Source organism: Epinephelus lanceolatus, chromosome 5 (assembly GCF_041903045.1).
Source record: "Epinephelus lanceolatus isolate andai-2023 chromosome 5, ASM4190304v1, whole genome shotgun sequence".
NCBI classification, from domain to species: Eukaryota; Metazoa; Chordata; class Actinopteri; order Perciformes; family Serranidae; genus Epinephelus; species Epinephelus lanceolatus.
In genome coordinates, this window is record NC_135738.1 from 9,273,895 (window position 1) to 9,298,571 (window position 24,677).

The 24,677-nt window shown below is 44.6% G+C and overlaps 1 protein-coding gene across 1 annotated transcript; it reads right to left on the reverse strand.

Annotated features, from left to right (window-relative positions):
• Positions 1 to 2: 2 nt before the first annotated feature.
• On the reverse strand, positions 3 to 23,830 carry LOC117262718 (cadherin EGF LAG seven-pass G-type receptor 1-like). The gene is made up of 26 exons (XM_078168313.1): positions 20,303 to 23,830; positions 12,618 to 13,268; positions 11,029 to 11,251; positions 10,370 to 10,485; positions 9,896 to 9,984; positions 8,167 to 8,312; positions 6,973 to 7,136; positions 6,663 to 6,788; positions 6,382 to 6,548; positions 6,046 to 6,231; positions 5,630 to 5,740; positions 5,191 to 5,365; positions 4,956 to 5,097; positions 4,708 to 4,828; positions 4,450 to 4,630; positions 3,810 to 3,911; positions 3,611 to 3,705; positions 3,324 to 3,533; positions 2,907 to 3,087; positions 2,565 to 2,702; positions 2,276 to 2,483; positions 1,960 to 2,127; positions 1,000 to 1,120; positions 538 to 913; positions 249 to 361; positions 3 to 134 (listed from the first exon to the last, which is right to left on the reverse strand). The coding sequence occupies exons 1-26, from the start codon at positions 23,799 to 23,801 to the stop codon at positions 3 to 5; spliced, it is 7,941 nt and encodes a 2,646-aa protein (XP_078024439.1). The 5' UTR covers positions 23,802 to 23,830.
• Between the last annotated feature and the right edge of the window lie 847 nt (positions 23,831 to 24,677).

Sequence of the window (24,677 nt, forward strand, 5' to 3'; positions counted from 1 at the left end):
TGTCAGCAATCTGCTGTAAAGCCAACAGATTCAAATCTAAAAAATCGAACTGACCTGAGTTCAGCCGTCTCAGAGCTCGTCTGTCTCTGTCCTCTGGACTCTTTAACTGCCAGGACAAACATCACCATGGTAACCTGAAGGAGACAGAGACAACCAATTAAAAACCATGATGAGAACAGCACCATGAAAATAACAACAAAATAAACCTTCAGAATGTGATACTGTGAGACGTAAAGGGACGGACAGACCATGAGGACAGCAGTGAAGGGTCCAACAACACTCCACATTACAGAGTCCTGGAGAGACAGCCAGCAGAACCCGGAGCTCCCAAAACCATCAGAATCCAGAGACACAGAGACACCTGCAGGACAAGCAGGAGGACACAAATCAACCACGGAATACACTCCACCTGCTGTCCTCACATCTGCTGTCCTCCCACCTTGTGTCCTTCACTGTCCTGTTTTCTAACAGTCCAGTTTGGACATTGTGTGAGGCTGCATGTTGGCTGTTTTCTGGACGTGTAAGTCGTCTTCTCACCTGTGATGACAGCGGGGACACCCCAGCCAATAGCATAGTAGAAGGTCATGTGACGGTGGTTGATGTTGCGGATCTCGGTCATCATGCGGTAGACGTGCAGCTCCTCCACTAACATCCAGCAGAAAGAACACATGCAGCAGTAATGCAGCAAAATGGCTGCCAGCGTACAGGCAGACTGGTTCTGTGTTCGCTCTATGGCGAGCAGGAAGATGAGCTGCGACAGGAAGACGGAGGTCACCTGGTTTAGGTGGATTCTATTTAAATTGGAGCGCAGGTTTGTGAGGATGAAGAGGAGGACGAAGGTGACGAGGAGGAAGAGCAGCGAGGAGGAGAGGGAAGTGAAGGTGGCGAGTTTCAGAGGAAGAGCGACCACACGCTGATGACACAAACAGATAAAACTTTATTTAGACTTTTTCCAGGTTTCAGGGTGGACAAAAACTGTCTGTCTCAGGTGGGTCCTACCTCTCTCCTGGACATCACCACGGCAACGCTCAACGCATCAACACAGCCACAGGTGATGTGAGTTTGATTCCTGCTGATCAGATCACAACCTGTGGAAGACCAGCCGCCTGACCCGTTCACCCTGAAACATCAGACTGTTAGCCTAGCTTAGCACAAACACTGAAAGCAGGGGTAAACTGTTAGCCTAGCTTCGCCCAAACACTGGAAACAGGGGGGAAATGTTAGCAATTTTATTTAGCACACACACTGGAAGCAAGGGAAACTATTAGCCTAGCTTAGCACAAACACTGAAAGCAGGGGGAAACTGTTAGCCTAGCTTAGCAAAGACACTGGAAACAAGGGGGAAATCTTAGCCTAGCTTAGCAAGGACACTGGAAGCAAGGGGAAAATGTTAGCCTAGTTTAGCACAAACACTGGGAGCAGGGGGAAACTGTTAGCCTAACTAAGCACACACACTGTAAGCAGGGGAAACTGTTAGCCTAGCTTTGCTCAAACACTGGAAACAGGGGGGAAATGTTAGCAATCTTATTTAGCACACACACTGGAAGCAGGGGGAAATGTTAGCCTAGCTTAGCACACACACTGGAAGCAGGTGGAAACTATTAGCTTAGCTTAGCACACACAATGAAAGCAGGGGAAACTGTTAGCCTAGCTTAGCATAAACACTGGACGCACGGGGACAGTGTTAGCCTAGCTTTGCACAAAACACTGGAAGCAGGGGGAAAGTTTTAGTCTAGCTTAGCGCACATACAGGAAGCAGGGCGACAATGTTAGCCTACCTTGGTGCAAAGACTGGAAGCAGAAGGAAACTGCTAGCCTAGCTTAGCACAAACACTGGAAGCAGGGCAACAATGTTAGTCAGGCTTTGCACAAACAATGGAAGCGGGGGAACTGTTAGCCTAGCTTAGCACACTTACTGGAAGCAGGGGGAAACTGTTAGCCTAGCTTAGCATAGCTCACCCTGCTGAGTGAGTCCAGACGACACACCGTGGGTTCACCAGCCCCTCTGTCTGTAGTAGGCGGAGCTGCAGGATGACGGGGCGGTCCAGAGGTCGGAGCCAGGATACACCTTCATTGAACATCACTGTAGTGACAACAGGAGTGTTGATGACGGATCGACTTGGCGCTCTGAACACACACAAATAATAAAACATCTTTGTGTCAACAGACATGTAGTTGATTGTTGTCGCCATTGTGGTGGTTTTTATTGTTGTTTTATCATGCTATCTTTGTTGTTGTGGTTGTCAGTGTTGTTGCCATAGTGATAGTGTTGTACCTTTGGCCCTGGTGGTCGTAGCTCTGTGGCAGCAGGTCTCCCAGAGTTCTGTAGACGATCACCACAGTGACCAGTGGCGAGCTTGGTGCCTCAGCCTGACGCTTCTTTTTAAAAGAAGACTCAGAGGGAGACGACACAGTCTGATTGACACCACCACTGCCATGACCAATGACATCACCAGGCTGCTCAGCCGGTGTCTCTGTAGAAACTACAGATCAGAAGGAAAGATTTACATTTGACTGAATGAAACTAAATGTTTTATTTTCCCCAGTGACTCTGTTTCTGATACCTGGAGCAGCGTTAACATCAGCCGGTGAAGTGAAATGTGGGAAATGGACAGCAGCCTGGAAGTCAATAGGAAGTTCTCTCTGCACGTCAGAGAGGCGGGGCTTCATTGTGCTGCTGTCCAGGAAGTCCACAGAGAAAACTGAGGACAGAAACAGAGAACAGTTTACTGAATAAGTGCGTTCATTGAAGTCATAACAAGTCTGCTTGAACCCACCCATGTTGCCTGCAGCTTTATTTATATTAATCATCATTTATATTTTTGAATATCCTGTAATTTGAATATAAAGATCTTGTGTTTCTAATGTAGATAACATATACTGTTGAGCTTTGCCGTCAGACTCACTGATGTTGGGAGTGAGGATGATGAAGGGCTTCAGGTAGGTCTTTCTCATGTTCATGGCGAGGGTTTGGGCATAAAGCTCAAAGCTTCTCAGCAGACGCAAAGCACCGCCCTCTGACCTTTGAACTTGATGCTGCAGCTCGCCACTCCGCTCCAACAGGATGCTACCGGTCTGTACGATATTCTACACACCGGGTGTTCAACAGGAATCAGACGGATCAGAATATGTTCAATACAAACTGTTTCTGAACAGATAGAATCAAACAGAAGATAGAATCTAGACGTCCAGTTGAACGATGACATTTTGACAGAGTGGAAACTGGAGGAAATCACTTAAATAACTAATTGAATTATTGATTGATTGATTGATTGATTGTACTAATTAAAACTTAAATGAAATATTAGAAATAAAAGTGTAACCTGGTGGAAGTATCGGTCCTGCGTGGCGGCCAGCTTGAAGCCGTGTTGTTGGCTCTCGTGCTGCAGCACCACACTCAGCAGATTAAACGCCGTCTGTAGGTCATGGTCATAAGGAGCTTTCGTCTGATTGGTCGCCTCCTGCAGCATCGCAGCAAGCCTGCGTGACCTGTCACCGCCCAACTCTGTCTCGTTTCTCTGAAGCTCCTCCTCCTGCGAGGTCAAAGGTCAGAGAGGTGAGTATGAATGCACATGATACGCGAAGAACAAACAGTCAGTCATTAATGTACCTGGATGTGGAGGTGTCTAAAGCTCAGTGAGGTGCAGTTGGAGAGGAGAGGCTTGAGCCAGCCATGGTGCTCATCACAGTGACGTACAGCTGTACCTGTGGGGGCGTGGCCAAAGAGATGACAGAGCTTCTGATTGGTCAGTTTGATTGTAAACAAACACTTTACATTAATTAACAGTGTATTTTGTGTTAATTCTGACCTGAGGCGCCTCGGGGACATCTCACAGCTGCAGGATGATTAAATTTAGTCCTCGGCCACCAGAGTCCCGATTCAAACACCCTCGGACAGACGTCGTACACAACTGTAAGACGAGACAGGAGGCCAGTGAGGAGCCAAGGAAAGAGTCAGGAGACAAGGTGTCAACGAAGGAAAAGGGATTGAACAGGGGGAAGAGGGCAGGAAAGGGGGGAAGGAAGCCACAAAGTCAGGCAATGATATGGTCAGGAAGCAAAGAGGAGAGAAGGCAGGCAAGGACATAGGAAATGAGGCAGAGTGGACAAGAAGGCAATTATGGAGGGAAGGAAGGACAGACTCAGGCAAAAAGCCAAGAAGGCAGAGAAATAGAGAGTGAAGGGAACAGGTCAGAAGGAAGGCCAAGAAAGGCAACAAGGAGGCAGGAAAGACAATAAGAATAGAAAGTGAAGGACAGGGAAGGAGGCAAGGAAGAAGGAAAGACATTTTAGAAATTAGAAAGACAGGAGGCACAGAAAAAAGAAAGGAGACAAAGAAGGAGACATGAAACTGAGTCAGTGACCAGGAAGCTTCTGCATCCCTGCATAAACTGTTCTTATAAAACCACAGTGGATTAAACTGTTGGAACATCAAATCTTCGTTCATACCCACGCAGCCTCTGGGTGTCACCTCAGCGTATGGGTTGTCGCAGGTGTTGCACTGACGTCCGACCACACCTGTCCTGCAAAGACACTGACCAGTCTCAGAGTCACAGGTCCGAGACATAGAGCCCAGCTGGAAACAGTCACAAGGGAGGCAGGAACCTCCGTCTGGACGGAAGTAATTCTCCTGGAAACACAAGTTCACACTGAAAACACAAGTTTACAATTAAAACACAAGTTCAGTCAGTGTGTGTGAGTTATTACCTTACAGCCGCACTCTCCTGTAGTCTTGTTACAGTCTCTGGTGAATCCTTTAGAGACGTCACAGTTACAGGGACCACAGACTGGCCCCCCCCACCAGCCCCGAGAACACGGCATGTTTGATCTGAAATCCACACAAAACAATAATCATCAGTGACCAATACTGATATTAATGAAATATCCATCAATCCTTCTGTCAGACTGACAGATGATCATCTCATACGGTCATATGTGTACAGAAACTAACCTACCTGTACTGACAATAGTCTCCATGGTAACCATCTCCACAGTGACAGAGGTATCCACGCAGAGAGCTCGGGTGGTGGACACAGGTGGAGTCGTGCAAACAGGGGTTTAAGAGACAAACATCCACACAGTCCCTCCCAAAGAATCCTGGGAAATAATGGATCATGACACAGACCAATCAATCAATCAGTCAATCAGTCAATCAATCAGTTCACTAATAATCAGGCTGATAACAATCACCTGGCTGGCAGGTGCAGGTGTGATCTCCCCAGAGGTCCTTGCAGCGACTATGCGGTGGACAGACGGCGTCTCCACACGAGTTGACCGTGCCACAGCCGTCCTCAACCCCAACCCTCCGACCACCCCGCAAGTCAATGTTAGCCAGCTTCATGGACGTCTCACCTATTCTCACACCCTGAGGAGGCATTGATCAGTGACTGAATGAGTGATTGGATCTGATAATTAGCATGTACCCAGAGTCCAAGGTGGGACACCTGGCCTGAATGTTTATACCATAAACAGAAATCTAACGAACTAACAACATGATAATTTAATAATCAGACCGAAGATAAGCCGAAGAACAGGCCCATAGAGTCCATTGGGATTGATAAATGTGTATAAACTTCAGCTTCCTGTACAGAGTATTTACTGTGATGAAACGTGGACAGGTGAGTCTTACCTGGATGCAGCCTCTCCATCCATTCACCACTGAGCCATTCTTCATCAGTCCTCCAACAAATAAACTCTTCAGCCTGAGACCTGGCAGCTCGTTACCAATCTCCACCGACAACTGCGGGACAGGAAACAGTTTAAAAAACATCCTGCGATGAAGTCATCAGGAGGTTTTCAAACAACAAACCAGCAGGTCTTTGATTTCACAGCAAACAGAACAACTCTGTCTCATGGATGAAAAGTTAAATGTGATGTTCTAACCCTGATTTTAACTCCATAGAGTGCCACAGGGAACCTGTCTGGAGCCACTTTTCATTGCAGTATTTTACTCAAGTGTCTCAGTGTGTGTTGTGTAGAGAATCTGCAGCAGTTTTTGATATACATCTGTAACTGGCTACAGGGCTAAGTTTTCGGTCCTTGTACCTGAAACAAGCCGTAGTCCAAAGACACCTCCGCCATGTATTTGATGTCCTTTCCATCTTTGCTGCTCTTCAGCTCCATCAGGACATGATGCCACTCTCCATCGTCAACCCGAGTCTGACGGAAGTCTAGCAGAGCAAAGCGTTTCACACCCACAAACACCTGGAAACTCAGGTGACTGCTGCTGAGCTGGATGAGGACAGGTAGAGGAGTAGAAGAAGAGGACATTCACCTGGTTGAGACACACTTTTTACTTTTTACAGTTTTAAAATTAAAGAAAAAAACAAAAACAAGGCTAGAAGCTCCAGGTCTAATATTCAATTCAGTTCATCCTCTCACCAGCAGATGAATCCTGGATGATTCTCCAGCATCAGCCTTCAGCAGAGTTCCAGCTCTGTGTCTCGTCCTGAACATCAGACTTAAATACCACGGCACACTGATGGTCACCTGTGGCTCCGCCCACCACACCAACGCCTTGCCGTTAAACTTCAGAGGGGTCGGCATGACTGTGGACATGTTAAAGTTACACTTCAGAGGGGACACAGCTGCGGACATGATAAACTTCAGAGGGGACACGATTGTGGACATGTTAAAGTAACATGACTGTGGACCTGTCTTACCTTGTTCACAGTTCTTTCCTCCGAAGCCGAGGGGACACTGACAGCTGTAAGATGTCCACCTGTTGACACAGACTCCTCCATTCAGACATGACGTCCTGCTGCAGAAATCTTGCTTCACTGCACAGCCTGAGACAGACAGTCAATAAAAGACAGATACAATATTCTTTATTGTCCATTACTCTACATGACATTTATTTCACTGAGGAAAATTACAGGTGCATTCAACCACGTGGATACAACCTCATACATGAAGAGGGAACCTGTCAGTGAACAGTCTCTGGTTCTTGTGCAGAGTTCCTCCATCTTGTACCTGCTTTGGTGCCATTGTTGGCGATGAATCGAGCCATGTCCACCTGCTGTCCATCAATGTTCAGATCTTTGATGCAGCCTTCAAAGTCTCGACTCCTGACGGGAAAATCCTCTGGCAGGTCGGGAACGCCGCCAAGCAGCAGAGGACCAGTCAGATCCAACGACCTGCAGGACACAGGGACAATGACACGCATTAGAGACACATTTCAAGATGTTAATACACACACCTACTGTGACAACTGCATCCTCATATGAGGACATTGCATTTTGGAACTGCTGCACCTTATACCTCTGCTTGACTTAGATCTGTTGTCGTCGTTCGTGGACACTCTTAGATGACATCTAGTGGTAGTAAGAGCACACTACAATAATCCATGTACAAATAAGATGGCAGTCATTTCTGTCAAGTCAGTCTGCAACAAATGTAACCAATTTTAGTAAATAAAACAGGCTAAGATGCTGTTAATTAGGAAGTACTCATTTGAGGACATTGGGACTTTATTACTGTATTATCTCAGCATTTCACACAGGCCAATTAGGTGTGACAGACTTTTCCTATAACCAAAAAGGACATTCCTAGCTTGGACTACAGAGCAAGGAAAATTCATCCAGAGTAACAAAACAAACAAATCCCAAGGCTCAAAGATATGTTGCATGATTTGCCTTTGCACAGCCATGTTCGGGCCGGGACCGGCCAGTTCACACCACTGCAACTTTTCTCTGCAACGGTTTAAAACAGTTTAGTCTCCTCGCAAATCTTTGGTCTGAACTGGGCTTTATACTCGAACAAAAATACATACCAAAGAAAAGCTGGGTTCTCAGGAGGTTAAAATATATTTATAAAATAATTAATTAATAATAATTAGGCAAAAACATTTAAATAAATTAACAAATACAAAGCTAAGAATTATCAACTTACATATTCAAATCTATCTTAATATTACTTTGCGGGTCAAGACCTGACACTTAATGTATGTATGATATGTATAATGTACATGTATTGTCTATGAGACATTTATTATAAACACTATGAGATGTGATGTTTATCTGTTCAGTCGATATTCACAATATAAAAGATCTGACCTTTGACCCAGAAACTAAAATACAAAAAAAACTGAAAAACAGCGACTGAATGAGGTCAGAGATCATTTACATAACAATACACACACACACACACACACACACACTGGCTCACTTTTTCAGTCCAGTCTGAGCTCTCTGAGCTGCACATGAATAGTTTGTGATCCGGCTGCCAAAACGAATCGCCACCTCCACGTCACAGTTGTCCACAGCAACCACCGCCACCTTCTCAGCAGACGGGCCGAGACGCCCGACAGCTGGCTGGAGAGAGACAGAGCAGAGGGAGGAGGTGATGGAGCAAAGTTTCATTCAGGAGCGTACAAATGTAATGTGGCTTTCATATTATTACAACAGAGATCATTAAATACATTCATGTAAACAACAGCTGTTTTCTGTATTTAACACAAACTGTTGAGATGAAAGATGTTAAACCAGCAGGGGGCGCTGCAGAGGTGAAACATCCGGTGTTTGATGTTGTCAGACTACATGACAATGTTTTCTCCTCTGGTGTTTGCAGGGTCAGTGTGTGATCTGCCAGGTCAGCAGGTGCTTCCCAGAATTCAGTGGGGTGAGTGATGAGACCTTCACCACATCCCAAAGCAGCAGCTCTGTGACGCCTATGATGTTTTCCTACTTCCTGTCAGTGAGGACAAAAATCTCCCCACAGACAGTAAAACTAAAGTCATGTCGATGAAAAGATAAGGCTCGACCACATGGAATTTACATATTGGTATTTCCTGCCCCAAGTTCCTGGAAAAATACCTGCAGACTAATGAAGATTATAATAACTGAAAGAAACTTTGTCACAGAGAGGAGAGCCAAGGCTGTGTACGTAAACTGTGATTTGATAGGAGCTGCAGCATCTAAACGTTACAACTAAACATTCAACAACAACAGAACTCGGACACTTCTGCAGAAGACACATCGAACAGTTCACCAGCACCCAGAGACACTCTGCTGATTAAAACATTGAGAGTACAATTCTACATCAGAAAACTACTTCATATTCATTCCTTATTATTTGCGTTTCATCACAAGAGAGCGATGAGTTCATAATCAAAGGAAATCCTTCAGCCTTTCGGTTCAGTGATCCCTCAGAGGACTGATGTGGTTTGGTTCAGTGATCCGAACCGAGTCAGATGCTCCAGTTTGGTAAGGTGATCCCTTAAAGTTGGATTGCTCTGGTTCGGTTCAATGATCCCTCTGAGTCAGACTGCTATGGTACGATTCACTGATGCCTCCAAGACAGAAGCTCCAGATTAGTTTAGTGATCTGGCCGAGTCTGACTGCTTCCATTTGGTTACTGATCCTTCTGAGTTGGGCCGCTCTGGATCAGTTCACTGATCCCTCTGAGTTGGATACACCGTTTTGAACCACCAATCTCCCCCTGAGTCGGACCACTCCAATTTGGTTCAGTGATCCAAACAGAATCAGACACTCCAGTATGGTATAGTGATCTCTTCGAGGTGGACCACTCCCGTTCAAATCCCTCATCCCTCCGAGTTAGATGTTCCGTTTTGAATCACTGATCCCTGCGAGTCTGACCACTCAGGTTCGGTTCACTGATCCCTCCAAGTTGGACCGCCCCATTTTGGTTCACTGATCCCTTTGAGTTGGACTGCTCTGGTTCGGTTCAGTGAATCCTCCAAGTTGGACCACTCCATTTTGAATCACTGGTCCCTCTGAGTCGGATGCCCCACTTCAGTATAGTGATCCCTCTGAGTCGGACCACTCAGGTTCAGTTTACTGATCCCTTTGAGTCAGACAGATGTCAGACAGCTGCAGAGTGAATATGATGGTGGAGGCATCTCTGTGCATTAATACAGAACTTGTAAAGTACTGACCTTGTTGTAGTAGTGCAGGTGAACTGTGTGCCACTCTCCATCACTGACTCCACCCTCCACAAACGTCTCCACAGAGGTCCTGTTTTCTCCTGCAGAGCACACAGAAGTAAACAATAAACAAACTGATATCAGGTGCTTAATAAGTAACGACTGGTGGAGATGAAATGAGCACATTTACCTCATCACTGTATCTCAGTACAGAAGCCGAGGATGCTTTTAATTACATTTTAACGCAATTTTGATTTATTGTAATGTCGAGATAATGGGCTAATTATTTAGTCATCTTGAGAAAACGAGCCTTGTTATCTCGAGATGCCGCAATAATTCCTCTCATTAGCCTCTCAGTGTGTGCACAAGAGGACACTGGATGGTGAGGACTGATTCCAGATTAGACATACAGTGCTGTGTGCTGAGGTAGTAGACCGAAATAAAAGATCTTCGGCTCCAGTGAAGGTGATGAAGAAGAGTTTCTACCTGCAGAAAAGGTGAGCTGAATCTGTTTGTTGACGATCTCCAGAGCGATGAAGTCGTGTTTCTGATTGAAGCGACCGTTAAATAACAGCAGAGCATTCCGGTCCCTGCTCACAAACCTGACACAACACACAACACATGTGACACAACATACAACATGTAAAATAACAAAACCAAACAGAATGTGATTATTCAACACAGGAAAATGTCCTGTAAAGTTCAGGAAGAGGAGGATGGAGGGAAGAGAGAGATAAATGGACAGAGAGGTCAGAGGTCAGACAGCACAGAGCCACATCACTTCCTGTTGTCTCTGAGGTGAGTCTGACCTCAGATCAGATCCTCCTGAAACAAACGGACGCAGCTTAGCATGTCTGTCTTTATTAAAGTACAGATACAGAGTGGATTATCTTTCACTGATACAGTAATTATCTGTCTGGGGCCGGGTAGCTGAGGCTTTTCCCAGTTCAATCAATCTAAAAATAAAAACTAAAAACGAAATAAAATAAAAACTTATATTCTAACCTGAAATTATTAATGATTCCGTCAATGGACAGAAAATTACTCTGCAGCAGTTTTTATAATCAGTTAAGTTCAAGTCACTTTTTATGCATTTTTATTTGTCCATTATCCTGAAGGACAGGTGGAAGCACAGGTTGTCTCACCTGAAGGACATGTGGAAGTGGAATCTCTGTTTTAGGCCTCTGTAGGTGACGAAGGATCGTCGCGGGAAGCTTCGACTCGTCTCTTCGCAGTACATGGTCTGAAAGTCTCCATCGGGACAGCGACACATGAATCCACCCGCCTGCAGGTCAACACACCTGCCTCCATTCTTACACACACCTGAGACACAATGTCCAGACCCAGAGTCCACCTGACACCGCTCACCTGGACAGAGACAGAAGAGACATTTTCCCTCCAAATCATTAAACTTAAAACAGATGTGGTGACACTGACAGCTTATTAAATTACTTTAAACTGACTGGTGTAATTGTGGGGACACTGACAGTTTATAAGGTAACTAGTCTGGGGACACTCCTCTCTAAAGTGTGTTTAACACACCGGCGAAAACGGCCGGCAACAAAGCAACGCCTCTTGCATTTTTGAAAAGGACACGCCCTCCCGGAAATGTGCGCTCCCGCTTTTCTTGTCCGCAAGGAAACAAACACACAGAGAGCTTGAAAATGGATGCCGAGTGATTTAACTCTGTTTTATCAAATGTGTGCTCATCCGTGAAAAAAATATTTTTTCCAGCGGATGTCTTAGTTACAACATGATTGAGCTAACTGGAGTAGTTTCATGTCGTATCAGACGATGGGAGGCTTTTAACAGATGACGTCCTGATGTTAGCTTTGCTGCTGCTGTTAGCTGTCCCTGTCAGCTGCAGTCTGATGCTTTCTAAACATCGTGATTTCCCAAAACTGAATAAATACCACACATAGCAACACAAAACTGCTTTGCTAGCTCAATCATGTTGTAACTAAGATATCCGCTGGAATTTTTTTTTTTTTTTTTCCGGATCGTTTATTGAGTTACTGAGTTATTACAGACACCGCTAACGGCTAATGTTAACAGCTAACGGTTAGCCCAGCTAATCTACGATAATTACAAAACGTGCACACAGAAATAGTAATCTTTGTTCAGACATTGTGTTTATAGACTTTACAAACATCAAAATAGTCTAAAGGGTGATATAATGATGTCTAAAATGTGATGTGTATATATATATATATATATATATATATATATGTAACGTTAGCTAAACTCTGCTGGTTTTCTAACTGGAAGTATTTGTAAACAACAAGGCGATTCCCTCTATAGTCTGGCCGGACAGATGAGTCATGGCCCTAAAAGATTATGTTTGTTTCTTTTGGTTGGCGAGAATGTGTCGCCGCAAATGCGACAAACATCCACTAACTTTGATGGTGTTTTCTGCGAGCGCGGCTGAGCCATTTTGTACCGCTACACATGTTTCTAGTCAGACTATTTTTACGAGCACAAGAGTTCAGTGAGCCACCAAAGGACCGCCCTGCGGATTTACTATTGGTTCTGCAACGTAAGGAGTTTTTTTAAACTCTGAAATTGTATCCGCCCATCTAAACACAAAATCAGGGAGAAAGTCATCAGTCTTTAGTTAAGCAAAGTGTCTAAAGACTGACTTGTGAGTCTATAAGGTAACTGACCTGTGTAGTTGTGGTTACACTGACAGAAAGGTGTTGTTGTGGGGACACTGACAGTTTATAAGGTAACTGACCGGTGTAGTTGTGGGGACACTGACAGTTGAATCCTCCCTCTGTGCTGTGACATGTCCCTCCGTTCAGACATGGTGAGGAGTAACACTGGTCGATCTCTGTCTCACAGGTGTCTCCAGTGAAACCTGGCGGGCAGCGACACCTCACCCCCCCCACCGGCTGGATGGACCTGAACAGCAGCGTGTCGGACACCGTGAACGCCACCGTGCTGTGGAAGCTCAGCACTGACACACACTTCATGTAGTTCTCACAGGGCTCACGCAGACAGATGTTGTCATCAAACGGCAGCACGTGCTGATTGGACAGCAGCGTCAGCAGAGTCCTGTTCAGGTAAATCTGCTCCTGCAGCGTCTCAGATGGAAGGAAACTTCCTCCAGGTGCATCATGGTTCTCAGACTGCTGCAGGGCGGAGAGGGTCACGTTCAGGATGTTTCCCTCCACCTGGGAGTCGTTCTGGATGTTAAAGACGAAGACATGGTCTCGGCGGGTGGAAAGGATGGAGGCCACAGCGTCCACAAACAGAGACAACAGAGGGGACAGGAAGTGTTGCTGTGACATGTTGTCCAACCGGACGGTGACACTGTTGGTCAACATGACGTCTGTGATGATTGAGACACGCAGTAAGCAGACAGCCGTCACCTGGTGGACACCATCTGGGGACAGAAAGACAAAGAGAGTCCTGACAGAGTCCTCCAGAGGACAGACAGATAAACAAAGTCCCAACAGAGTCCTCCAGAGGACAGACAGATAAACAGAGTCCCGACGTCTCCTCTGTCAAGAGTCACACACAGGAGTCCCAACATGAATTCATGTAATAATAATAATAGGAGAAGGAAGAGGAGGAGGAGGAGGAGGAGGAGGAGGAGAGTTCGACCGGAGGAGACTCAGTTTGTCTGAAACATCACAACAGATTATTGAGTCTTTGTCAATGTTTTAGTCTCCACATCCCAACACACACACACACACACACACACACACACACACACACGCGCGCGCCTGTAATGACTGAACAATAGAAACTTTCCGCTCTGTTACACTGTCAGTTCACATTACGTCAACACACATGTTCCATAGTGACTGACGGAGGCCTCTGATTGGTTACAGTCATGTTTTAGAGAAGCAGACCAACGACACAGTCAAACATCGACATCACAGTGAAGCAAACGACAATGTCACGGTGAAGTAAACAATGTGACAGTTGAGTAAACAGTATCACAGTAAACGTCACAGTGAAGAAAATGTTGCAGTGAAGCTAATGAAGATGACACAATGAGGTAAACAACATCACAGTGAAGTAAACGATGACATCACAGTGAAGAAAATGTTGCAGTTAGGTAAACAATGTGACAGTTAAGTAAACAACGTCACAGTGAAGTGAGCATCAGAGGGAAGTTAACATTGACATCACAGTGACGTAAATAACAGCTTCACGGTGAAGTAAACGACAATGTCACAGCGACACAAAGACCTCACAGTCTAGCAAACAACATCACAGCGAAGTGAACGACGATGTCACGTGAGGTGAACAATGATGTCACAGTAGAGTAAAGAGTCCAGTGAAGAATCACAAAAAAGGATTTTTGAGTGACTGCTGTCACATCTGACTTAGTTTTAGTTTTAGTTTGCTTTTCTCTCTCCCTGCAATGGTCTCTCTCTCTCCCTCCCCTCTCTGTCTTAAAACACATATTTCATGAGACAAAAAAAAAGGTTTCAGTGATAATGTTTATCTTCTATTTAATCTGTATAAAAACCTCAGTGTGGTCCTGTAAGACGAAAGCATCTGTTTACAGCCTGAAAATAAATTCCCTCTTAATGTCCAAGCATTCGATGCAAATCTGTACATGTCTACATGCACTATGAGGACGTTAATATCAATGTCTAACACACACACACACACACACACACACACACACGCACACAGAAACAAAGCAGCAGCTGCAGTTGGAGGATTAGAAACTGAATCTGTGTTTGTATGAATGCGACTGAAGCAGCTGCAGGAATCGAACTCTCTGTTATTACAGAACAAAACGCTGACCTGTGACCTGTTCTTAAACATTTATCTGAAACCTGAGATTCACCTGTGACAGGAAACTGTGTTTATCTGACATGAAGTCTGTACACCGATCAAAAATCAACATGTAATGATAAAAGGATACGCTCTCTGAAGGACACTGAAACTCGGAGGCTTAAACACAGTATACAAGTTGAAATATGCTAAAAGTGAACTGTTTGCATGAGACGTTAATAACTTGAAGCAGCGAGAGGGTTTGAAGCGTCAGATGAAGTGTTAGAACGTAGTGTAGAAGTGTAAATTAAGTGCCAGAGGAAGCTGAAGTTAGTGACAGCAGTTAAACTGTCAGTTGAAGAGCAGTAGTGATAGTTGAGGCTGAAAGCAGTTGAAGTGTCAGTTTAAGTGAGGCAATAAAAGCAGTTCAAATTTAAGAATGTGAATTTGATTCAGTGACAAAAAAGTCCTGTTAAAAAGTATCTCAATGTAAAGACAAAGTTTGTCGGCATAAAAAAAACCCGTTAAATATACATTAAAAAAACTTTTAATGCAGCATGAAGTGTTTGATAACATGTCCTCATGTTACATAAAACGCAACATTTTTACTGAGACACCGTCAGAAGAGATTTTTGTCTCCAAACTGAACCAGTTTGTTTAAATTCTGGACCCTGTTTCAGACTCTGTGGGACTGAACCGCTCCCTCTTTGTGTTCTGGACTGAACCAGTCTGAGTTGTGAGGTTTTTTTGTAATTTATTTTTCTTTCTTCGATGTTTTTAATATTTTATTTGATTACGTTATCAAACATTTGCTGCTCCAGTTTCTGCAGTGAAAATAATCACAAATCACATCCCTAAACAGAAATAAACAAACTACAAACAAACAAAGTTAAACCAGTCTGACGGTGTCTGACGTCTCACCAGCTGAACCTTTAAAGCAGCTCATTTTTCACTGCAGGTGATCAATTGATATAAGCTTAGATTAGGCTGAAGTTTAAGTTGAAGAGTTAGACAAAAAATTATATCATAGGAAGATTACGATTAGATCAAACTTTCGCAAAAGTTAAAGTTAAAGATCTTTGCAAAAATTCTATTATAATTCAGTTATAATTAGATCAAATTGTAGTTAAGCCAAGTTAAAGTTAAAGATTTTGATTAAAAAATATCAAAATTACATCAAATTTTAGTTAAAGTTAAAGAGTTGGGCAAACATTCTATTATAAATAAGTTACAATTAGATCATATTTTGGTTAAGGCTAAGTTAAAGTTAAATATTTAGATTAAAAAAGAAGAATATTAGAGTTAGATCAAATTTTAGTTATTTTGGCAAAAAAAATCTCTTATAATTAGGTCAAATTTTAGTTAAAGTTAAGTCAAAGTTAAAGATTTTGGCAAAAAAAATTACATTATAATTAGATCAAAGTTTAGAAAAGTTTAGTTAAAGGGGAAATTTTCAAAATTCATACGTCATTCCTATGATCTAAGACCGAAAATATTGTAAAGATGAAAAACTCTCTTCCAAATTCAAACGATATGCTGAAATGTATATAATACATATGTATATATATGTATATATATATACATGTATATATATATGTATATATATGTATATATATATATATATAAATAAACTAAAATTAGGTGGGAGAAAGTGGGTATATTATATATATATATATATGTATATATTTATACATATATATATAATATATCCACTTTCTCCCACCTAATTTTAGTGATCATCAAGTCTCTTATCATATTAAGCATGCATGCTCTCACGATGGTCCACCAGCAGATGGAGACATGAAATACAAAGCATTTCAATGTATATAATATTCATTTATTGTGGAAATTAAGAAAAAGCATGTTGGCTGATTCTGATTCTGATACTAATGACGTGCCAACGTTATTGTCCATCCCTTACTTCTCTGGTTCCTGGCTTTGAGAGAGAGCAGCTCATGTTCACAAATACTGATTGGACTTTCCCAGGCCATGGAAATAACATCTTGGAATTCTTAATTTAAGTGATCTTCCCCTTTAAAGTTACAGAGTTAGGTAAAAAATCTAAATTGGGTTGCAATTAATGCCAGGGTTTATTTATACTTACATTAAATTGAGGTTTTAATTAGATTAAAAGTTAGCTTAGGGATGGGTTGAGGTTAAATTAGGGAGAAAAGTTACATTAAGACAAGGTTCAAGTTAAAGGTTAAGTCAAGTTGAAGTTGAGTTAATGTCTGGTTAAAGTGCTCAATTTAAGTCAGGTTGAAATTTGCTCAAAGTGAAATTGAAGTCATGTGAGCGACTGTGTTGTACGTGGTGTTACTGTATGCGTTTTTGTGCGTTGTATGCCATGTTGATGTGTGTTGTTTTGTGTGTCATGTTGTTGTTGAGTCCTGACATAGAGACAGATCAGTTCACTCTAATCTGCATCAGGACAAAAGACAAACACACTGCTGCCCCCCCTCCTAATCTGTGTCAGGCTGTTTCTCCAAATGCCCCCCCAACTCACACACACACACACACACACACACACACACACACTCTCCCCTTTTCTTTAACATGTTCCAAATATGGAGCTGCTCCTTGTTGCCATGGTGACACATGCTGAGAGAATGCCAAAGCCCCCTCCATCCTGAGCCCCCCATACAGGCCTGTGAGTCCCTGTCAGACCGTCTGCTGGGACTCTTTATAAAACTGGTCCACATTCTGCTGCAGTGTAACAGTGTCACACTGTAAAACTATATCACAGAAATAAACACGAACTCAAACTACAATAAACCCTCTGAAAAACTCCAAGACCTACAACATGTTTACTGATTCACAACAACAAACCATTTGTGTCTGAAAGTTGTGACTGTTTTTAGTTATGTGACTAACCCTGTTTCCTTCCCTGTCCCACCTCGCTGTGTTTCATCTGTTGGGCTGGCTGCTGAGCTGCGTGCTTTCACCGGGATAATAAAGTTGAACTGAACTGATTAGGGCTGGGTTAAAATGGGTCCCACCCTTTATTTACATTTCATTTATTAATTTACCCCCCTTTTATTTACTTAATGCACATTTAATGCACCTATGTATTATCTTGTTTCCATGTTCATGTGCATGTTTTCCTGAATCTGTGAACTTATTATTTCAAAACTCTTAATATACTTGAAATACTTGAAAAAATCGCCACTGATTTCCTGAATTAATTCTATTTTGATTCACAGGGTTCCAATTCGCTTCAATTTCCAATTAAATGTGACTTGATTTAATTGAGGATATTTCAGTTGGGACACCAATTTTTGTGAGTATCTGAGAGAGATTCTCAGAGAACTACGACTGGAAGTTTTACGAGGAAAAAAATCAATATCTCACTGGAGACAAATCTAAAATGTTAAATAAAATAAATAATATTCCTCATTTTGCTTCTCTGTCTCCACCGCAGCATCTCTACTTTGTGTTTGTGTGATGCAGAGACAGCAGGAGGAGCGACTGCTGCAGCATGGTAACAAAATACACCATAACGTAAAGCAGTAACCAAACGGTTAAAGATAAAAGAACCGGAAATGTCAAAGCTTCTCAAATAAGGTCATTAATAATTTAATTTACTACCAGCTAGTTAACAGGGTTAAAGCTTCACACATCTCAGATTTTATGAATCGATAGATCCTTGAGAAAGTAGTCGCAGACCAGCTGTGTGATTTTCTCCATGATAATAATTTATTTGAGGAATTTCAGTCAGGATTTAGAGTGCATCATAGCACTGAGACAGCACTAGTTAAAATTACAAATGACCTTCTGATTGCTTCAGACAAAGGACTTGTCTCTGTACTTGTTTTATTAGATCTTAGTGCGGCATTTGACACAATTGACCATCAAATTCTGATACAGAGACTGGATCACTTAATTGGCCTAAAAGGTTCTGCACTAAGCTGGTTTAAATCTTTTATCTGATCGTTTTCAGTTTGTTGACGTTCATAATGAATCATCCTTACATACCAAAGTTTGTTTTGGAGTTCTGTGCTCGGACCAATCCTATTTACTCTATATATGCTTCCTTTAGGTAACATCATTAGAAATCACTCTGTAAATTTCCATTGTTATGCGGATGATACACAGTTGTATTTATCGATGAAGCCAGAAGAAAGTAATCAATTAACTAAACTTCATAACTGCCGTAAAGACATAAAAACCTGGATGAGCACCAATTTCCTGATGTTAAATTCAGACAAAACTGAAGTTATTGTTCTTGGCCCCAAACAACTCAGAGACTCTTTATCTGATGACATAGTTTCTCTAGATGGCATTGCTCTGGCCTCTACCACTACTGTAAGAAACCTCGGAGTAATATTTGATCAAGATTTGTCTTTTAATTCTCATTTAAAACAAACCTCACGGACTGCATTTTTTTCATCTGTGTAATATTGCGAAAATTAGGCCTATCCTGACCCGAAAAGATGCAGAAAAATTGGTCCACGCTTTTGTTACCTCAAGGCTGGATTACTGTAACTCCCTATTATCAGGTAGCTCTAGTAAGTCCTTAAAAACTCTCCAGCTAATTCAGAATGCAGCAGCACGTGTACTAACAGGAACTAAGAAACGAGATCATATTTCTCCTGTTTTAGCTTCTCTGCACTGGCTCCCTGTAAAATCCAGAATTGAATTTAAAATCCTACTGTTAACTTATAAAGCTCTAAATGGTCAAGCTCCGTCATATCTTAGAGAGCTCATAGTGCCATATTATCCCACCAGAACACTGCGCTCTGAGAACGCAGGGTTACTCGTGGTCCCTAAAGTCTCCAAAAGTAGATCAGGAGCCAGAGCCTTCAGCTATCAGGCTCCTCTCCTGTGGAATCATCTTCCTGTTACAGTCCGGGAGGCAGACACCATCTCCACATTTAAGACTAGACTTAAGACTTTCCTCTTTGATAAAGCTTATAGTTAGGGCTGGCTCAGGCTTGCCCTGTACCAGCCCCTAGTTAGGCTGACTTAGGCCTAGTCTGCCGGAGGACCCCCTATAATACACCGGGCACCTTCTCTCCTTCTCTCTCGTGTCCTGTTACTGCATCTTGCTAACTCGGCTATACTCCATGTCACTAACTCGGCTTCTTCTCCGGAGCCTTTGTGCTCCACTGTCTCGCAGGTTAACTCATATCGCAGTGGTGCCTGGACAGCGTGACGTGTGTGGTTGTCCTGCTGCCGTGGTCCTGCCAGATGCCTCCTGCTGCTGCTGCCATCATTAGTCATTAGTCATACTTCTACTGTTATTATACACATATGATTATTGTCACACATGTATACTATCAGATATTAATATATTATTATTAATTACAATATTATTACTTTCATTAATGTTGTTGTAAGCTACTGCCATTACCGTCTATCCTGCATCTCTCTCTGTCTCTCTCTCTGTCTCATTGTGTCATACGATATACTGTTAATTTATTATGTTGATTTGTTCTGTACGACATCTATTGCTCGTCTGTCCATCCTGGAAGAGGGATCCCTCCTCAGTTGCTCTTCCTGAGGTTTCTACCGTTTTTTTTTCCCTGTTAAAGGGTTTTTTTGGGGGGCTTTATAAATAAAATTGATTGAAATTGATTGATTGATATCGGGTCATTCAGATAAAGATAGATTTGAATCGCATGAATCGATAATTCTACCCAAGCCCTACAACTGATCTGAGGTGTTTGGGAGTTTTCTTACCACTCACTTGGATCTTCATTGAGGCCTCCAGAGGTCTGTTGTTGTCCAGGTCTCTGCTGAGCTGCACCTCCCCGCTGTCCTGGTTCAGGATCAGCAGGTTGAGCTCGTTTCCCTCCAAAAATTTGAACCTCAGCTTATCCGCCACATCAGGGTCCCGGGCCGGCACCGACCCGATCACTCCGGCAGGGAAGGTGTCTGACCGGTTGGTGACATAGTTGTTAAAGATTATCTCAAAGTCCCGCAGGACGGGGATGTTGTCGTTGACGTCCAGCAGGTGGATGTGAACAGCGGCCCGGCTCACTAATGGAGCCGAGGTGGCCTGGATGATGATGGTGTACTCTGATTTAGACTCGTAATCCAAGTCAGCAAGAGCGATGAGGTCCCCATTAAAGATGTCCAACTGAAAGACCTCAGGGATATTCCCATCCACGATCTGAAACAGGATTTGAGCATTCATTCCCTCGTCAGGATCCGTAGCGATGATTCGAGCAATGACAGAGCCCACGGGACTGTTCTCCATCACATATACATCCATCTCATCTTTCTCAAACACAGGAGCATTATCATTGATGTCCTGGATGGACACATGGACGTCTACTGTTGCTCTGAGAGGGGGGACACCTTTGTCCACAGCGACCGCTCGGAGGTGGTACACCGCCACATTCTCTCGATCCAGTTTCCTGGCTGTCCTGATGATGCCGGAGTACGGCTCAATGAAGAAGTCTCCGTCTCCATCATCACCGCTCTGGAAGGTGTAGCTGACTCTGCCATTGGCCCCTGAGTCTCGGTCGGAGGCAGAGATCTGCAGGACGCTGGTGTACACGGGAGCGTCTTCGAACACAGAGCCCTGGTAGAGGTTTCTTTGGAACTGTGGACTGTTATCATTAGCGTCCAACACAATGATCTCAACATACGTGGTGTCTGATTTCTGAGGGTCGCCATGGTCGTGGGCGATGATGGCGAGGGTGTAGGAGGCCTGGTCCTCATAGTCAATATCGGTCTGTGTGGTGATGGCGCCTGTGCTTGGGTGGATTTTGAACTGGGGAACGTTATCCTCCATGATGTAAGTGATGCGAGCGTTCTCCCCTGTGTCTTCATCCGTGGCACTGATGACGACCACGATGGAGCCCACGGGCTGGTCCTCGCTCAGCATCACCTGGTAGTTGGTGCTCTGGAACACTGGCCGGTGGGTGTTGGCGTCAGTGACATTGACATAAACCTGCACTGTGTCCTGGTGTATGCCGTCCGACGCCGTCACCATCAGGACATACTGCCGCTCCTGCTTGTAGTCAAGCGGCAACGCCAAGGTGATCAAACCGCCAGCGCTCTGGCTGGTGATGGAAAACCTGTTTCTAGTGTTTCCACTGGAGATCTGGTAGCTCACAACGCTGTTGGTGTCACGGTCAGTGGCGGAAAGCAGCAGCACACTGGTTCCCACCGCAGCGTCCTCACTGATCTTTATGTTGTACAGCGTCTGAGTGAACGTGGGAACATTATCATTCACATCAAGGATGGTCACGCTGACGGAGGCAGAGGATGACATCGCAGGAACTCCGTGATCTACCGTTTCCACCCCGAACGTGTAAAACTCAGTTGTCTCCCTGTCAAGCTCTGAGTTGACTGTCACCCACCCGGTATTGTTGTTGATGATGAAGGGGAAACCCGGCGCTGTGTCTGTCAGCTGATACGCCAGGTGAGAGTTGATACCAGAGTCAGCGTCAATGGCCTGGATGTGGATTATAGAGTGACCCACAGCCACGCTCTCTAGGACGGTGGCCTGGAGCGGTGTGCTGACGAACATAGGTGCATTGTCGTTCACATCCACCACCTGGATGACCACAAGCCCGGTGCTGTTGATGAGCGGAGGGCGGCCCGTGTCTTGAGCTTTTACCCGCAGTTTGTACTCCCTGACGGTCTCATAGTCCAGAGGACTGACGAGGTCGATGACACCGGTCAGAGAGTGTATGTAGAACTGGCCCCTGACGTTGCCGCTGATGATGCTGTAGTGGACTTTGCTGTTGTCGCCCTCATCCTTGTCTGTGGCTTCCACCTGAGTCACTCTGGTGTTCACCGCCATGCTTTCCAACACCTGGACCACGTAACGTCTCTGGCTGAACTGTGGGTAGTTGTCATTCTCGTCCTCCACGCTGATGAACACGGTGGCTGATGAGCTGCGGGGTCCTGGATTTCTGCCCTGGTCGCTGGCCTCCACCATTAGCTGGTACTGAGACACATGTTCCCTGTCCGGCCGCTCCGTGATGCGGACCAGCCCGGTCCTGGGGTTGATCTCAAAGGCGTCCTCTTCGCTGACAATCCTGTAGATCATATTGGCGTTGGACGGAGCGTCTCCATCTGTCGCCCTGATCGTGAGCACCTCAAACCCCGCCTCCACGTTCTCCCTGAGGCTGACCCTGTACTCTGTCTGCTCAAACACCGGCCCGTGGTCATTGGTGTCGCTGACCATGATGGTGAGGTACGCAATGGATGACCTCTTTGGCTCGCCATTGTCTGTGGCGACAACCCTGAAAATGTGCGTGTCCTTGAACTCCCTGTCCAGCAGCTGCAGGGTGGAGATGCTGCCAGTGTGCGGGTTGATCTGGAAGTAGTCATTGGACCGGCTATCGAACAGAGCCTCGATGTCATAGTCCACCTCGCCGGCGGCTCCAAGATCTCCGTCCAGAGCTTTTAGTGTGATGACTCGGGTCCCTGCCGGCTCATTTTCAGGTATGGACACTTGGTAGTTGGGCAGCTGGAACTGAGGAGCTGAGTTCACGGCTGCACGTCTGCTACGCTCAGAGTACACCTGAGTGACGTCAGAAGCTGGAGAGGCAGGGCGGAGCTTTAGGAGCACGGGGGTGGAGGTGTGGGGACCGTGTACGTCCAGCAGCGCGCACACAGCATCCAGCTCAGACCCCAAACATTCAGCACTCACATCACCGGAGAAACTTTTCTTATGTCCTTTAACTGCGCAGGAAATCTGAAAATGTTTGTGTCTGCGCAGGAAGTGCGGCAGGTGATGCTGAACTTTGCTCCGCAGGTCGTGTGTGGAGAGACATAGGGGCACCGGGGAGGACCGGAGCCTCATGTGAACACTCACCGACTGTCCACCGCGTCGGATCACAGCGCCCCGGCTGTGGAGGATCAGCTTGAGGCGGATCAGGATGGACTCATGTGGGTCAGTCTGGGATCTCAGCTGAACATAAAGCGGAGCGGTGTCTCCTCTCCGGGACGCGCGGTCCGGTTCTCCAGAGAGAGAAATGACCCCGGTTCGTCTGTGGATGTGGATGAAGCGGCGCACAGAAACGGGCGTTAAATTCCGGTCAATGTGATAGATCCAACCAGGTCCCACCGAGGCGTTGAGCAGAATGGACCCGGTGCCGGTCTCACTGGAGCCGGGCTTCAGTGCGTCAGAGAGCCGAAGGTCCGGCGGTCCGAGCAGCAGAGGAAGAAACAAATAGTAGAAACAATAAAAACAGGCAGAGTTCACAGAGAAATCCATGACCGAGTCACTTAACTCTCCTCCTCCTCCTCTCCATGGTTCACTCACACTGATTCAAACTTTCATCCTCCCACCAGCTGCTGCTCACCAGGGCCGAGACCAGCCAATCAGAGGCCCGGGGCCCCGCCTAGGGCCACTGAGGGGGGTTATCATGGCCTAATGATTATTCTAGCCTAGTTTATTTATTTTGCACAATTAAAACACAAATTTTTCACAAATTGTTAAGAACTCGAAGAACAGAAAGATCAGGACCAATACATTATAAAAAACAAGTGATAACAAACTACTAATAACAACAACAAAAAAAAAACAGCACATAATGGTATCCATTTAAGAGCAGAAAATGTGAGAATGTGAACAGCGCCCTTTGGCATATCTTTCTTTTCATGCCTCCCCCTCTTGGCAATTTAATGCCCTGAAATCGTAGAGGAGATGGTCATTGAAATGACAGGGAGCAGGATGGTTTGCATCACTTCATCTGATGGAGCTCTTGTGCTCACTTCTCTTGTGTATGCATGGGGTTGAATGAAATCGCTGCATTTTTGCCACTGAAATGCATGATGTCATACACTGCCACCCACTGGCCAAATGTTGTCAGTGCAACACAAATCTCTCAAAACCAATGCAAATAGTGTTGCGCCCCTCTAGAATACCTTGCCAATCCTTCTGTAATAGGAGACCCTGACAGGTAAATAAAATCTGGAAAAATCAAGTAACATCTAAGGAGTAGTACAGAAGTTAAATTTTCCAAATATTGATTATATGTTGTGAGGAAATTACAATTGATCATCTGTCCACTAAGCTGGACATCATGCATCACTGGCTATATTTCAACTACTAATATTACTGCAACTTTATTGTTCTTGAAAATACTAA

Coding starts and splice junctions, on each gene's coding strand:
- LOC117262718 (XM_078168313.1), bottom strand. CDS start 23,801: ATGGATTTCTCTGTGAACTCTGCCTGTTTTTATTGTTTCTACTATTTG. Junction 3,534..3,610: donor TTAGACACCTCCACATCCAG/GTACATTAATGA, acceptor TTGACCTCGCAG/GAGGAGGAGCTTCAGAGAAA. Junction 362..537: donor TGTCCCCGCTGTCATCACAG/GTGAGAAGACGA, acceptor CTTGTCCTGCAG/GTGTCTCTGTGTCTCTGGAT.